At 37.2% G+C, this 17,948-nt stretch overlaps 1 protein-coding gene across 1 annotated transcript in view; it reads left to right on the top strand.

Annotated features, from left to right (window-relative positions):
• Positions 1 to 17,948, top strand: part of LUZP2 (leucine zipper protein 2) — a 372,060-nt gene that overhangs the window by 228,940 nt on the left and 125,172 nt on the right. Inside the window, 1 exon segment of the mRNA XM_032227123.1 lies at positions 12,527 to 12,589. Within this exon segment, the coding sequence (XP_032083014.1) occupies positions 12,527 to 12,589 (63 nt within the window).

Here is a 17,948-nt window from a genome sequence, read left to right as displayed (position 1 = left end):
TCATTTATCCTGCAATATTGAAGAATATAAAATACAAGTTCAGAAAGGTCTTAATCTTCTAAAACAAAGAAGAAAAAGACTTGCTAGCTATGCACATTTCTATATCAAGTCTATTATACATCCTTTATCCACAATCTGGAGTCATCTTTATATTTATAGCCTGCTGTCTCCACCATATTAGAAACAGTTTCATTTCTTTACTGCACTTAGCTGGATGTAATCTATGTATTTTGTACTGAATTGAAGCTCAGTGATGATAATTCCCTGTTGGGTGATGAATAGTTTGGGCCATCTAATGTGCATGTCAAATTGGAGATGCTTTTGTGCTGTTTATATGAGCCTATTTCCATTTTTGGCACATTCACATTTGGTAAATAGGAATAGCAAATCAGAGTAATAGTAGTGATGGACATATAAATACCAGTGCAGAGGCATTTTCATTTTCAAAAATATGGTTGCAGTCAACAACACAATGTACTTGCAGTATGAATCACATTGCACATTCCATGTCAGTAACTAACACAAGGTAGAATAAAAAAAAAATTACACCTGTCACATAGAATTCTGCCCACCATATTTCATTTCCTGTTCCCTGCTCCAAGATAAATACTTTGTTAGAGGAAACAATTTCCAGGAAGGGTTAAGGAGTTTAGGGTTCCACCTCCAGCAGCAAAAAGGAACTAACTAGTAAAGGTCATCAGGAAGGACATCAGGAATTTCAGTTGATAAACTAAATATTGTTTCAGCTACCAGTTTTCTAAAAGAAAAGGCTTTTAAAGCTGGCATTTAAGAGTGCATGTTGATCTGCAAGCCAGGAGAAATTATCTTAGTGTGTTCCCATCATGAGTCCCTTGTTTACATCTAGATTCATATTTTCTGGTTTTGTTTCTTGTTGTAATATGGTTCCTTGTGTAGGTGTGTGTCCTCCATGGCCTAGTTCATACTAGGGCCTGCAGGGTCACGCTGAATCACACAGGAGACAACTGGCTCCGAGAAAGCCATAACATCCTGATAGTGAATAACATAACATTCTGAGATGTGCCCTACCATTGACGTCCAGGATTTGACCATATATAGAAAGAACTTTCCTGAAGCAGCAGATTAGAAATTGTACTTTTACAGGCTGTTTTTTATCACATGCTATTGCTCCTCCTGCCTTTGTCCTGTCTCAATAAAAGGGGCTCTCAGGTTCTCATCTGGGTCGCTCCATCCCGAGAAAGTTCATCTCCTGTCTTTTCTCAACATTGGCCTCATGGTCGACCCACAGGGGTCGCTCCATCCCGAGAAAATTTGTCTCCTGTCTTTTCTCAACATTGGCCTCATGGACGACCCACGGGAACATCACAGTTTCTCAGGGAGACAGTCTACATCTGTCTATTATTGAATGTGTCCCTTTCTATGCTTAGGACTAAGTGGTGGGGTATAGTCAGAAAGGAAGATTTCTGCCATTAATGGCTCTTCTGGAGGGAGGGAGGAACCCCAAGTCCATCTCAACAATTCCAGTAGTTTGCTGCTGATAGCCCTCCAGAACTGGGAGTTCTAAATTTTCATTTGAAGAGAAATCTTGGAAAGACAGAGAGTTTTGCTGTCCTATGCTTGCTAGCTTTCTAGTCCATGCTCAATCCATATTGTGGACTCTTTGGTGCTCTGAGCTGTTGTTTGTCCTTACTTCCTGGGGAACCTTGCCTTCCTACCCTGTGGGGTAAACCTCATCTTCACTAGCACCTTCACTAGCACTGATAATGTTACCTACTTGGATAATGAGATGCCTGCAAGCAAACAACCAATGAAGCACAGAGCTCAACCTGGGCTACCAATAGTTTCTTCTGTTTAATCCATATTCAATGAATTATCACTGAACTGTTTGTTCTCATTTTTTTCTCCCCTAAAATGTGGCAGAATTTCTGCCTTGGCAAAAGCTGAGTAGAAATTCTACAACATGGCAGAGTTAGATAAGCACTTCAATTGCATACTAGGTTGAAGCTGTAAAAACAGCACATATTTTCCTCTGAGGGAAGGCTCGTCTTCATAACAAGCTTGCTGATTGTGAGCATGAGCTGCTGACCACTTCTCAATGTAGAAATGCACTATGCCATTCGTCATTCATCCACAGACTACACGAAGGCAATTTCTAACCACCTTTTTCCAACAACAACAACAACAACAACAACAGCAAAGTGTTTTCGGACTCAAATGGTCTGCTTGATTTCCTGCTGCTCTTCATTTCATTGTAAGCCAACAATTCTAATTCATTATTTGTGCACTATGGCAGGAAAGTCCTCTCGGATCATTGTATCTGCCCTCCACAACCATTTAAAAAAAATTGCATTGATAGAACAGTGAAATAGCAAAGATAGGTACCTGTCTATTTTGTTTTGTTTTTAACCAGGTGAAATTTCCTTGTAGCCTAAGTGACAGGGAAAATAATGAAATTAAAGGCTTTTTAAAAAAAAAAAAAAAAAACTGATTCAGGAATGGTAAAAAAGAAAGGAAATACATCAGGCAGCAGCTGTAGTAGGAAATCAGACTATCATCATGGCCAAAGCAGAGGAGGATAAAATGTAGAAAATGATTTTTTAAGCAGCCTTTACTTCCAGTTGGTTTATGCACATGTTGGAAGAAATGACGTTCTGGGTTCAGCTCCAAGTGGGGAAAAAGACATTGGAGACATGGAGGCTGCTTGGAAAGATGGTTTAATGGAGGACAGGACCCCATGGCTTGAGTCCTGAACAGAAAAGGTGAGCACATGCTTCAATGTTGGTGGAGAAGAGAAGGGAAGCGGAGTTCCTGGTTTTATGCCTTCTCTGGCCTTTGATCTTGAGCTTGTGTTCTGATTGGTTGTCAGACTCCCATGGAGCCATGCAGGGGCAACTCTCTAGGCTGCGTTTTGAATCTAGGTTTGGTTGAGTTCTCAGATACCATGTGGCAAGTTGGGTAAAGGGCCAATATTATCATGCCTTAATCCCATCACTCTGGATCTGAAGGGGAGAACTCTTTATTATGTAAAGTGAACTAGCTCAGGCTTTAATGGCTCATTGACAAAGGGGGATGGGCAGGAAGCTGCAGGCAGCTATTCTGTCTTTTAAAACATGTTTCTTCTTTTTCAAATCCAGAGAAATATTCTCCCTTTTCAATATTTCCTAGGATATTTCATTTTTTCTGGGAGAGGGCTGGGTGATAACTTCCTACACACAGGAGTTCAGCAATTTAAGGTTGTGGTATGGAAAAGCTCTGAGTGAAGATTCAATTTCTATCTTATATCCCTAAGTCATTCAAATCCATAGCCTTTTCATCTAGTTACATTGCACTGAACTATTGGATTGATTGCCGGATTATTTTTAAAACTGACATTACAGCTTGGGAACTGCCAGTTCTAAACTTGATTTAGTAACTTCCCTGAAGTCCCCTATGTGTAGGCAGTGCCATATTATATTAGCAACTACATTCACAGCCTGAACATAGAAAGAGAAGCAATTATGTAAACCTTTTGATAACTTTTAAAAATATAGATTCCACTACTGTTTTTGGCAATGAACATGCATTGTGAATAGGTGCTTCACAGTAATTGTGTATACAGCATATTGTACTGGCTGGTTGTTTGAGAGGTAATTTGGTATAAAGGTTACGGCACCAGAGAAGAAATTGGGAGACTGTGAATTCCAGTCTGGCTGTAGGCATGAAACCAGTTAGTAATCTGTCAGCCCTAGTCATTCTCTGTCAGCCCTAGGAAAGAGGCAAGAGCAAATCACTTCCAAAACCTTTGTCAAGAAAACTACAGAGACTAAACAATGTAGTCACCTGCAGTCAAAGACTGACACACCAAAAATACCCTGATGTACATATGTATGTACGTACATACGTATGTGGATGGGTGGGTGGATTGATGGTTTTTACATAAGATGTTTGAACTGAGACTAGCTCTAAGCAGTGTACAATTTCCAACTTCTTATGCTCAGATTGAAATATAACAATTGAGAACAGAACATAAGGGTTGTTCTTGTTTGCATATACCAGCACAGCTGGTGGGCTTTTGGAGAAATTAAGTGACAAGATGTGCTTAATTCTCTTACAGAACTTAATGTAGCATGCACAGTTTAATTGTTTTCATACATATCAAGACTACCATTATTCCTTTTTTCAACCTGCTAGTGATTGTTTGGTTTTGCAACCCAGTTATGGTATATTTATAAAATCTGAAACATATGAGAGAAAATGGTTAAATTAGGATGATTATAGAAAATCTGGAGAAGGTTTATGACCCTTGTATTAGATATAAATGATAATCAGTGGCTAATGGTTTACATATGCTACAGGTTTGTTAGAAGATTTGAGCTGTGTATATGGTTACTTCACCCAGTTAATATTTGATCATTAATAGATCTACAAGAACAATATTTTCAGAATATTTTGGAAAAGGTGTTTTGATACAAATATAGGGCCTCTTTAATATTTTTTTTAGTTTGAAACTTGAAAAAAAGTCAAAGCTGTTTTAAAGAAGCCATACTTCTAATGTATTTTCAATCATACCTTCTAAATTCTTTTTCAAGGATACCCTACTTTATTAGTTTCTACATCCTCTCTATCTGATGTTTTTCAGATATTTCATTCTCTCTTTACCTAACATTTAATTCTCTATCCCCCTTGAAGTAAATCGAAATGCAAAGCAATTAATTATTTTCCTTTTCTATCATTTGTCTGTCCCCGTCCTCTTCGTATTCTTGGAATGAATACTTTCATGAGTGGCCTAAAATAGTCTAAAATCCAGAACATTATTACATAATAAAGGTGGGGGGGAAAAAGAGAGAAAGAGAGAGAGAGAGAGAGAGAGAGAGAGGGAGGGAGGGAGGGAGGGAGGGAGGGAGGGAGAGTGAGTTAGTTAGTTTTAGATAGGGTCAGGGGTGGGTTTCAAAAATTGTTCGAACCTACTCTGTGGGCATGGCCTCCTTTGTGGAGTGGCTTGCTGCCCATGTGACCGGATGGGAGTGGCTTGCCACCCATGTGACCTGGTGGGAGTGGCCAAGACGATGTTATTACTAGATATTACTAATTACTAGATATTATTAATATTACTAGATCATTATTAATGCATAGATAACTGCGGGACATTACACACCCACCCACACCCACAAACTATAACAGTGCTAGGAAAACACCAAAAAAATAAAAATCCCCCCCCCCCCAAAAAAAAAAGTCTGCCAATGAAACCAGTTTTTTTTTCCTAAGCCTAAGATCAGGGAAGGCAAAGTCACTGGAATAAAAACCATCAAGGCAACGTGGAAAATTATAAAGGACAGGCACTCACAGAACTATCAACCACCTCAGAATTACCTAAACAAGGAGTGTCAGCCTCTGCTTCACTGTTGCTTCGGCTGCCATGAAACGGGGAGGGAGGGCATGGAAGAGTTCTGGAATTCAAGCTTCTGCTTGAAACTTGAGGGGTTTTGAAAAAGAAAACGGTCTTCTTGGGAGGGGGAATGGGCTGTGCTCGTGGTTTTGGGGATTCCCCACCCCCACCAAAGACCAGTTGCAAATCTCTCCAAATCCTTTTCAGGATTTTCTTTTTAAAAAATGCCTCTCTGCAGACGATCTTGAAAACCTGCGAGGGATTCCCCCACCCCATCTCTGGTTGCCTGCAGCCTCGGAAGCTTCCACAACTTCACAGTAAAAGCAAGTAAGAACTTCTCTCGCTCGTGAGATTTTCTTTACTGTGCAAAGGCTTGCTTTAAAACTGCAGGCTCCCGGGGAGGGGGGCAGGGGAAAATGCTGCCCATATGTCCCCTTCCAAAGCAACCTTGCAGGTTTTCAAGATCATCCGGAGAGGCATTTTTTAAAAAGAAAAACCCTGCAGGCACCCAGCGACAGGGGCTAGGAGCTAGGAACCCGGAAGTTAATTACTTCCGGGTTCACTGACGAACCGGATCGCAAGAACCGGTGCGAACCGGCAGGAACCCACCCCTGGATAGGGTATATATTGTAGTTCATTATAATCACAATATTGAAAGCAAGCAGATTTCCCAAACTTCTCAAAGAGGAGAATACAGGGAAAGGAAGGAAAATACATAAAAGATTAAAACAAACAAACAAACAAACAGTAAATAACAAGTCAAGTCATCGGCTAAAAATAAGAACCTTGCCAATAAACCATGCCAACAAGGTTGCCAGTGGTTTTTTCATATTTATAAAACCTTGCTTTTTAAACACTTTAAGTTACAGCAGGATATTTTTTCAGCATTGTTTTATCACTACACACACACACACACACACAGACACACACATTACAGTTGCTTTAATCAGAATGCTTTATTGAAGAATTATTCCAAAGGTCAGTTGCCAATTCTCTGCTCACATTCAGCATTATTGAGCTGAGTATCTCTTGCATTGCCTTCCACAGATAAAAGGATAGTTGTCCAGTGAAGATCTTCTCTATGTGATTAAGGATTCTGTGAGTTGTCCATAACAAATGGTTACACTCTGCACTTGAAGATTACTTTGACAGGGTATAGATAATTCTTTTGTCTCTCTCCACTGACATTGTAAATAATTTATAATCAATCTATATAATGCTAGAAGATAAACCAGATGTTTCAACAATAAGATACTCATGTTAAGTTCATATCTCAAAGATGGCCATGCATTAAAGCTTATCTTGCACCCTTTGGTTCTCACATTTATAGCCTTTATACTGTGACCCCTGTTTCAAGATGCTTCTCACATTTATAGCCTTTATACTGTGACCCCTGTTTCAAGATGCTTGTAGTTGCAATTTCAAGACATGACTGTTCTTTTGTATTAAATGTTTTATTCATTTTCATTTTCAATTTTGTACATTCACTTATATACGGGATATTTGCAATAATAATAATATAATAGTAAGAAAAAAAAAAACCCCAACCTAAACACAACTCATAAACCCAACCTATCGCTTTCATACACCCCTTCTTCTCCCCCTCCAACTTTCCTTTCTCCCTCCAACGATCACCCCTCCTACTTCCCTTTCCCCTCCTATCTTCCTTTCTCGCCTTCCTCACCCTCCTTCCCCTCTCATCCTCCTTACATTCCCCTCTTCCTCCCTCCTTACTTCTCCCTCTTCCTTTCCCCTACTTCTCACTATGGTGCATTTCTCTATTCCTTACGCCAAAAAGAAAAAAGAAAGGAAAAAAGCAATAAGAAAAAAAAAGAGAAAAATAAAAAGAAAAGATAAGGAACAACAGTATACAAGTGTATTCTTCTTATTCTATATATTGAAACTATATCTCCACCCACCCACCCACCCCCAATGAACCCCCCTCCCTAACCCCCTCCGACTTCCCAGGTCACACACCCGGCACAGTTCAGTACCATTCACCTTCAAAATATCTTATTAACAATAATAATGAAAATAAAATAAAAAGAACACTCCGAAAAAGAAAAAAAACAAAAACAAAAAAGTAAATAAAAAAAATTGAAAAATCTTTTGCATTATGCTCAGCCTCCCATCATTCTTAAAATTTAAACAGTGTGAATCATTCCATTTATATTTTGTCCTCATCCCTTACTTCTTTGATATTTACCCCCATCTTCCTGTAGACTCTCCAGATAGCCTTTCTTAACCTTATATTCAAATATTAGTTTATACAAAAATCAATTTATCTTCATACTTTCGCTACTCATCTTCCTATCCTTCGTTTCACGTCTCCATTCCTCCCAAGCCCAAATTGCATAAGATTAGGATCTCGCTCTTCACTTTAAAATCCTGAGCTTTTTATGTTATACTTCAGACATGTAAATTCGTAAAATGTGTGCCCAAAATCCATACCAGTTCGTTCAATCCCAAGATCCCTTCATCAATATCCCGCTCCACCTTCCTTTCTGCCCCACTCTTCCCAACTCCATTCATCCCAAACCGCAATTCAAATAAATCTTAGTCCCCACTTTCCTCACAGAAAACACTTCATGCGCAGTTTGGCTTGAAATTCAAATAAGTCTTGTAAAAGTCCCGTATAATATCTGTCTAGAATAAGCAATGCTTCTTTCCATTCCTCATCAGTACACAGCTTTACCATTTCATACCAAACAGAAATCCTAAAGTTTTAATCAGTCCAAAAGCTTAGAAAGTATTTTAAAGACGTCGCTGGGTCTATATTCTTTACTCTTCTGCCCTTCCGGAAAGAAAAGGCAACCCTCTGCCTTATAACCACGTGTCCCGCTGCTTTGAAAATATGACTGAATCCTCAGTTTCCGCTCTTCTGCCTCTCCAGTAGGGGGAGAACAACTCCCTCCTTCTTGTAACCAAGTGACTTGCTGCTTATCTTTCCTTCACCTTGTCCTTCCGCGTTTCCAAGTGAGTCAGGAAGCCCCGCCTTCAGAGTTTTATAATAAAAGTCCCGAGCTTCCGAAACAGAATTAATACGAAATCTTTGATTTTCAAATGTAACTGTGATTCCAACTGGAGCTTCCCATTTATACTTTATTTGACGATTTCTAAGTTCTTGGGTTAAAAAAGTATAACCTCTCCTTGCTTGCAGCATCTGGAGCGGGATCTCTTTAAAGACAAACAAATCATGGCCATCTATTCGGAGCCTGTTATTGTAAAATTTTTGAGTAATCGCATTTCTGGATTCTCTTGTGAAAAAGTATATAATTATGTCTCTTGGAAGCTGTCGTTGCTCTGCTACACGCGAATTCTGGCGATAGATTTTTCGAATATTCCAATCAAAATTGAGTCCCGGACCTCCCACCGCTTGGCTGAAAGCTTCTACAAACGTCTGTTTCAAGTTCTCTCCTTTCTTTTCGGGCAGTCCTCTAACTCTTATTGCAGACGCCTTTCTGTTATAATTTATCATTGTAAGTTGTGTTTGAGTATCTGTAATCTCTTGTTGTAATGCTTGGATATTAGAAGTCAAATTAAAATTAGCCCCTCCAAAGTTTCCAATTTCGTCTCCATTTCTTCAATATAATCTGTTAAAGTAGACGTGACTTCAAACATATTCGCATTTATCTGGGCAATTTTGGTCTGTATTTTATCGCATAAATCCAACACAAATTCTTTAATTTCTTTTCTAAAGTCATTAATTATTTGAAAAAGAAGCTCCTGTGTCAAAGAATCTCCAGTAGATGGCGTAGGAGACAAAGGCAGCGATTTGGTAACAAGTTCTTTAAGGACAAGGGGGGAGGATTTTTTTGCCTGTTTAGACCTGGGAGACATTATAGATAAAATCTGAGAATAGACAGATAAACAGTGTCTTCAGCTGGTCAGTTCTCCATAAATTATTTGTAGATTTTGCTCATTAATGAGTAGCAGTCTCCGGGGAAATAAAGCCAGTTAATTACGTCTTCAATCACCAACACAGTAAAAACGCCATTTTGTATCCCAATTGCGCAGAGAAGTTCAAAGGAAGAACAAGGCTGGTGTTTAGATAGTTAAAAAAAAAACACATCACAGAAGTGAGACCCGCTCGTATTATCTTAAAAACAATTTATCATTGTCCTGAGTGTGGGAGTCGGCTGTCTAGGGCTGCAAAAAGGCAGCTGCGAAGAACTGGCTGGAGATAAGAGCTCAGTTACGCTGGGTCTATTCTCTGTTCGCAGCCCAAAAAAAAAAAGGAAAAGGGCTGTGAACTACGAATAAATCCTAACACCTGAGCTTCTGCCTGTCCCTTTCTGCCAGAAAGGGATGATATCTATTGATCTTAATTAGATATACAGACAAGTACTCTAAGAGGGGCTCCGTTGAGCTCCTCGGCGACAGGCTCCTCCCACAGGAAGCCACTGTTCTTTTGCATGTAGTCCCATTTCTCACAGTGAAAAGTTTTGCCCTTGTAATACAGAAGTTTTCACTTAAAATGTCTCTTTCTCCTTTTGGGAAACCATTGCAAACTTTGGAATATCGATTTAGAAAATTTGATCACTTTGTTTTTTTCTCAATCCCCACTCCATGTATTATCTTTGTTAGAAACTATATACAAGATAGTTTCTATCTATAACACAGGGGGGTCAAACTGGCATCATCACAGCAGCAGCACATGACTTACTGGGACTTTTTCCACTCTGCTAAACCAGGTGTGGACATAGCCAGCATGTGACTCATCTGGCCTGTGGGCCGCGATTTTGACAGCCCTGCGATAACACAAAACAATGCAAAAATATACTACTAATTTATTATAATAATTTAGGATTCCCATAAAGCTCAAAGGGAAAGCTTTCCTATAATTAAGAAACCTGTTAATGCAAGATCCAGGGAAGCAGTCTTGGTGTTGGATGTGTCAAGGCTTCTCTCTTGCCAAAGCATTGAAAACATGAACATCTGCAGAAAAAAGGTGTCATTAAAGGTGGGTGGGGTTAAATTAAGGTTTCACATATTTAAAATTACTCATTCTAATATCTGAATAAAAGAATTGGAAGCTGCAATATAACAGCTTTGAATAAAATCTTTCCTCTCATGCCACAGGTCCTTGCAGCACCCTCCAAGTTGGTAGGGCTGGATGGCAAGGCCTTCATGCAACTTGAGCTCATTCATACAAACTCTTATTTTTTAAAGATGCATATACACTTCTAAATATGCTAATACAGGGAAATTCTAGCTGCTTGAAAATAAAAATAGGTTAATTGATCTGGCCTGCAAAATTCTGGACATTTACTAGAAAGTAAGCAGAGAGTTTGTCGGCTGATATCTATTTGCAGCCTGAATCTGAAGACCTATTGATGCTTTGATCTTTCTACTATACTTTATCAGGATTGCTTTGAAGAATTAGTAACCCACCTATAAAGTAAGTGAGCCACCATAAATAATTTTGAGGGCTGCATTAAAACATTGTCCATGCTTCTTTTAAGAAAAAAGGAGGAAGAAAAAAGTGAGGAGAAAAGAATAATAAAGGTAGCAGGAGAGAAAATTAGCAGAAGAAATCCAATAAAGCCTGCTTAAGAGCTTTTGAAGTCAAATGTGTGAAATTAATTTACTTTAGCCTCACTTCATCATGCTGTTCAGAATTATTGGAAGTCTGCTGAAAACATGGAGATACTTTTTAAAAAAATTATTGTAAACTTAAGCAGTCTATAAACAGGAATGTTATTCTTGGAATTAAGCAGGTTGGCAGTCCAATAATATATTTCTAACAAGATAAATTTGTGTGAAAAAAATCTATTCAGTTATAAACTGCTGCAATAGATCCCGAGAAAACAATTCAAGGATATTTTTAGAGACTGAATCTTTTCATTTTCACGGCCATACGGGAAACATCATTTCTGGAATCACACACAAAAATCGCAATTCCTAGAGAAGCTTTCATTATGAATAATTAGTTAGACATACAACTTGTAAAGTCTTTGACAAGGCAAACTTCTATATTTTACCTATTCTATGTTTTCTACACTTTAATTTAACTGTACATTAATACAGGATTAATAAAAGTATTATTTGAAAGACTATTTTATAATAACAATTGTATCCTATTGCAACTTTGTAGAAATGGGGGCTGGTTCAATATTTGACTTTTCCCCCCACTTCTTTTGTGGGAACAGGAGGAAAGCAGTCCTATTTTAATCTGAACAGAGGTAATGATGAGATATTTAACAAAGTCTTATTCTATAGTATATCCATAATACTCTTCTACTCTGGGTGTAGCAAAGAGAATACTCAGAATTAAGAAGAGGCAAAAGACACCCATACAAGGAGTGGATGGGTCTTGCTATCAATGAATCGGTGATTCTGGAAATCCAAAAAGGCTTCGCAGAAATAGTAAAATGTTGGATTTAAATCAGGCTGAGAGGAATAAAGGACCAGAACTGGCCTAGGTACAAATGAGCAATGAAAGAAATCTAGCTGACAGCTAAAAAGTCATAAAGCCATGTAGTTGTTGTTAATTGCTATGTCATGTCCGACCTATCACGAACCTAAGGACAACAGTCCTCCAGGCCTTCCTGTTCTTTAAAATCCTCTGAAGTCCATTTAAGCTCATGCCTACTACTTTGGTGTCTCCATCAGGCCACCTCATTCTCTGTCATCCACTTCTTCTTTTGCCCTCAATCTTTCCCAACATTAGGTTCTTCTCTAGTAAATCATTCTCTATCATTACATGGCCAAAGTATCTGAGTCTCAACTTCAGGATCTGGCCTTCTAAACAGCAGTCAGGATTGATCTCCTCTAGGACTGACCAATTTGATTGCCTTGCAGTTCAAGGGACTCGCAGGAGTCTTCTCCAGCAAAGGCCTCAATTCTTTGCCACTCAGCCCTTTTATTATGGTCCAACTTTCACAGCCATACATTGCAACTGGGAAAACCATAGACTTGACAATATGCAGTTTTGTTGCAGGGTGATGTCTCTGCTTTTTAGTAGGCTGTCTATATTTGCCATAGCTTTCCTCCTCAGGAGCAAGGATCTTTTAATTTCTCCACTGCAGTCTCTATCAGCAGTGACCTTGGAGCTCAAAAAATAAAATCTGTCACTACCTCCATTTCAGGATCCAATGCAGCCATAGATACACTATTTTATTGCCTATTAGCCTGCCTAGAACAAGATTTACAATAAATTCTTCAAATTTACATTTCCAGATTAATTTTCTGAAGACCGAAATGGAAAGAAAAAGCAAAATGATCAGAGATCTCCAAAATGAGGTGAGATTATTATCATTTTTCCTGAAAGATGTTGAATAATTGTTGCACCTTTGTTAGGAAACAAAAACATGGTATCCATTAATTGTTTTATAGAAAAAAGAAAAGGTGTTATTAGATGCCCAGAGTATTCCCAATAATACATTTCTGGTTTTATTATATGTTTAAAATGACATATTGCAACAGAAAGAACTAGTTTTGAATATTTAAACATTCAACCCTTATAAAATTGTAATTAATACCATAAATTATCCTGAATATTAAACATAAAGTAACTCTGTTTACTAATTTGTGGGTACATATAAAGTATGTTGATACTTGATTTGCTACACCATAATCTTGGCAAAGACACTATTGGGAGTTTTTTATTCTTTCTCATAATTTTGTTATGTGTTATGTATTTATATAACTACTTATGTTGGCTGAATATAAATAGGCTACATAGAGTGGATCATGATTATAGGCCAGATTGGAAATAATGACGAATCACTTCCATGTTATTACTAAAACAGTTAAATGGATATTCTCATGATTCAAACTTGACTTAAAAGACACTTTACCTTTTAATGTGATTTTTTTTATATAGTTATTTTTCATTATTTGCAGATTCAATGTTTGCAAGTTTGGCTGCTCACTAAAATTTATTTATAACTGCAAAATAAATGCTCACATCACTTTTGTGGTCATTCATTGGCATGGAGATCAGTGAAAAAATTATCAGCCAATGTACTCATTCTAGCTGACCAACTATTCAATAATTCAGTATTTGAGTTACTGATGATATAGTTTCAGTTTTCAATTCTGGTTGATAGAAATTTTTAATTCCTCTTAATGAAGGATATTTAATTATTTCCCTCAAAAAGGCTTCATTTTCAGGTCTGCTATGCAACATTCAATGAAGTGAAAAAACAGACTTTGTTGCACTTTTTGTATTGATTTGGAAAACACAAATTATTAAAATACAAACCAAATGTATTTACTCCCATTTTGAGATTTTAGAATTGTTCTTTGCTATATTATATATATTGAGAGCCGAGGTGGTGCAGTGGTTAAATGCAGCACTGCAGGCTACTTCAGCTGACTGCAGTTCTGCAGTTCAGCTGTTCAAATCTCACTGGCTCAGGGTTGACTCAGCCTTTCATCCTTCCGAGGTGGGTAAAATGAGGATCCAGATTGTTGGGGGCAATATGCTGACTCTGTAAACCGCTTAGAGAGGGCTGAAAGCCCTATGAAGTGGTATATAAGTCTAACTGCTATTGCTATTGCTATATTATGGTATGCCAGCTGCATAGTGAAAGTAAATTTCCCTATGCAGCTGACATCCCATAATATAGCAAATAAGTTTTAATATAGGTGTGTAAAACATTCTGAATACAAACTATGGAACAACTAGTTTTCAATGTCCCACTTCTAAACCAAAGAACATATGTATTCTCAGACTTGGTCTAAAATGTGTGTTCCCAGCAGAAGTGTTTTTGGTTTGTTCATTTTTGTGTGTGAAGAGAATCAGAATAAATGTAAGAACATTAGTAATGACACTAAGAAGAAGGAAGGAAAGGAGAGCAATGGTAAGAACAAGAAGAATGATTAGTAGGCTGGTTGGGGATGCTATGCTTGAAGTCAAGGAAATCAGTTAAGCTAAGGGTTGATGAACAAAAGAAGGTGCTAAGAAGATCAAGAAATAAGTGAGGAAATTGCTAACTGTACCATACTTGAAGCCAAGGGCATTGATAACTAAGGGAAGAATATTGCGGGAAGGAGGAACTGCAGAAACAATATACACTGTGCTTGAAGCTAAGCATCTTGGAAGTGAAACAGGGAAAGAAAGAAGAAATTTTGACAGTAAGCTGATACATAAAAACCATGGATAGAAATACAAAGGAGATGAATGAGGTTCACTTGTTTTGGCCTGCTTGCCATAACACCTTCTGGATTTTGTTTTGGCCAAAACCTGAACAACCACAATATTTGGGAATATGATCCTGCTGATTTGCAGCCCAGTTGAAACGATTTGGCATAACATTTGAAATAAAAGATTATTCTTTTGGGTTACAAGTAAAACACATTTTCCATTTCATGCAATAATTCACCAAAAGTTATGGCTTGCACCATATAATCATCCAGATACTAAAATGTTTTGGAAACTGAAAAAGATTTCAAAATTAATGATGATAAAAAAGTATAATAAAGTATTAATACCTATTAATAGAAGTCAGAATGATAAATACAATTTTTGATTTAAACCTACTTAGGTTTTAGCAAAGGAATCGCAAGAAAAGTTACAGAAAAAAAGTAAAATCCATTTATTTCTTCTGCATCAAGAAAGGGAACAAGGAGATTAACTTGCAAAAAAAACCACCACTCTTGTTGTTGTTATATTGCATTTAATTTTCACCTAAATATGTGACTAAGAAATAAATTCATTTGAGATTTTTGTAAAATGTCTCAAATTGGTTTATCACATTTTGGGAGTATAATGTCTCCAGCTGTTTGAAATATTTGATCCAAGGTAGCATACAGAGCTCTGATTTTCTCTGCCACTTTATATTATAAAGTAACTTGGATGAAACATTTGTCACCCACCAGCTCCTCTAAGTCAATTCCATTTTCCAAATGCTCTCTCACCAACCTCTTTGGGAAGATAATTGCATTAAAATGTCACTTAGGGAGCTATACAAAATCTATGTTCTTTTCCCACATAAAATGCTTAAAAGGATGCTTAAAAAGAAGAAAAATATGAAATGGAAGCTGAAGGCTGCTTTGGGACTGCCTGAAAGGCTTCAGCTAAATGCTTAGCAGTGTCTAATGAATTTTGAGGCATATTGTTCTTTAAATGAAATTAGTTAAGATTTCATGGTGTACTCTGCTAAGTAAAAATTCAATATATGGGGTTTTTTTTCCTATTGTAAATATATGTTTCTTAGATTATGCTTTTTCTATAAAGTTTATTATTTCACTTCACTTCCAAAACTCCAAAGGAGACATTATGAAGATTTACATATGATAGATCATATAATGTATGTATGTATGTATGTATGTATGTATGTATGTATGTAATTAGAAATGAAATAAGCACATGAGACAGCTACTTTTTTGTCTCTAAATATTTTAGTGATTAAAATGTTTAAATTGCAAAAGCAGATATACAAAATTGATCAATTCAGGATTGAATGAATTGAGATACAAATAAACATTTGTCCATGCATTCAACAAGGTTTTTTTTTTTCCCTATAGGAGAATATTTGTAGCTCAGGGTTGAAAAGAGGGGCCCTTGGTGCTCTCTAAACTTCCTTGTTTTCTTTCAGATACTTCATTAGTATCTCCATTTCCCCATAAACCCAACTGGCATGTCTGCAAGAAGACAAAGTATCCCTCACTTTCTTCCTATTGTCACGCACAGAGAGGAGTACACTGTAATATAGTCTCTCATTCAATGCAGGTTCTTTATCCCATCATCTAGGACAAATGACATCTACCATTTTATGAAACAGTGAAAACAAACCAAGGGAATTAAATGATTGAATGACTATATCCTTGTGACAAATTAAGCCATGCAGTGATTAGAATTAACAAACATTTTAAATTTAGTTCATTGGTTAAATTTTAGTTTGCCATTTATTTATCTAAACAAAACTTTGAATAAAGGATAATAAGATGCAAACATATGGCCTATGGCAATGGAGATGGAGAGCTAGGGTGGCTGTCTAATAAAACCATTCTGCTGTGATCTCTATTCTTCTTTGTTTTTTCCCCATATACCCAACAGGCATAGATATTGTAACAGAGACAAAATTATCAACTACTTTATTTTATTTTACTTGGCTTTATTTCATTTTTAAGAACATATTGTCAGTCAACCATGAAAAAGTTGTTTGATAAACAACCAATTATAAGTGCCACAATTTGATATTTTAGCGGGGAATGAGCGATGGATAAGTAGCTTACCCATACTTAGTGTCAGATTTATCTTAGCATCTCATGGGAATATACACTATGATAGCAATGCGTAGCTGCATGATCACCCATAATCCATAACTTAGCCAAAAGAGATTAAAATAACATATTTGGACAAAAATATAATGTAAGCATTTAACGTTAACAATGAGAAAGCTAAAAAGTCCTTCAGTGTTAAACTGCTATCACTTTTCATTGCTAAGTGACACTCTGCCTTGCTCTAGAGAATCCACTGTGATTATCCCTTTTGTGTGTTGTGTGTATGTGCTGAATGTAGACTACAAATAACTATCTGCTGGATATCCTCCAACACTTCACACTGAAGTTTTAATATCTCAGCCACAAAATAAATGTGTGAAAAAATTGGTCCCATGGTGGCAGCTGTTATCCTGGCAATGAAAATGGAAAGTAGATTAGATGGTCCAGTTAAGTATTCATGGCAAAGAGATTTCACTGCTTAAGCACAGAAATATGATGCACAGGGAAAACAGGTGATATATCTCATTTTCTAATCCAGAGGTGGTATTCAGCAGGTTTTGGCCACTTCTGGACAACCAGTAGCAGAAATTTTGAGTAGTTCGGAGAACCAGTAAATACCACCTCTGACTGGACTCGCTCCCATCTATTCTCTGCCTCCTGAATCCCAGCTAATCGGGAGGAAATGGAGATTTTACAGTATCTTTCCCCTGCCATGCCCACCAAGCCATTCCATGCCAGCCAAGCCACACCCACAGAACCGGTAGTAAAAAAAAATTGAATCCCACCACTGGTCTGATCTCTTTTTAGCCATCTAACTCTGTTTTTTCCTTTGATAATCTTGCTAGGAGAAAGGACGGGTTTGTTTATGACAGATTTTTTTTTTAAGTTGAAGCTATGCATTCAAGAAAGGGATAGAATCCCAATATGAAATATTAACCATTTCAAAATGTCCTGTGCCTGGACATTTCAATATGCTATGGGCCTGTTAAATATTCATTGTTTAATAATCAGCAGAATTAAAGAGCAACCCTCGAAGCTCCCAGTGAAATAATAAAAACACCTTACTACAAAATCAAAACACTGAGCTAAAAGACTTTGTAAACTAGGAAGGTCATTGCAATTTAATAAAATACTACAGATTGCAGAACAAGCATCCCTAGAAAAAATTGGGTCGGCTTTAAATTGCTGAGAATGACTAAATCAACTGAGCAAAATAAAATACATAATTGACTGGTGCAATTTTTGAATGGGTGAGCTGTGCTTTGTAGCAATTAAACTGTTGGGAGTGGAGCCATCTCAGCTCAAGCTATCCTTTTGTTTCAGCAAAACTAATAATTAGAAAAAATGGAAGGGCTTGTATCTATATTGCATTGGCCTGTCAGAAGAATGGTAGGACATAAATTAAATCTATATATCTATCGTGCCATTG

Source organism: Thamnophis elegans, chromosome 1 (genome assembly GCF_009769535.1).
Source record: "Thamnophis elegans isolate rThaEle1 chromosome 1, rThaEle1.pri, whole genome shotgun sequence".
NCBI lineage: Eukaryota > Metazoa > Chordata > Lepidosauria > Squamata > Colubridae > Thamnophis > Thamnophis elegans.
Note: the sequence above shows the minus strand (reverse complement) of the source record. Positions and strands in the feature narration are given on the sequence as shown.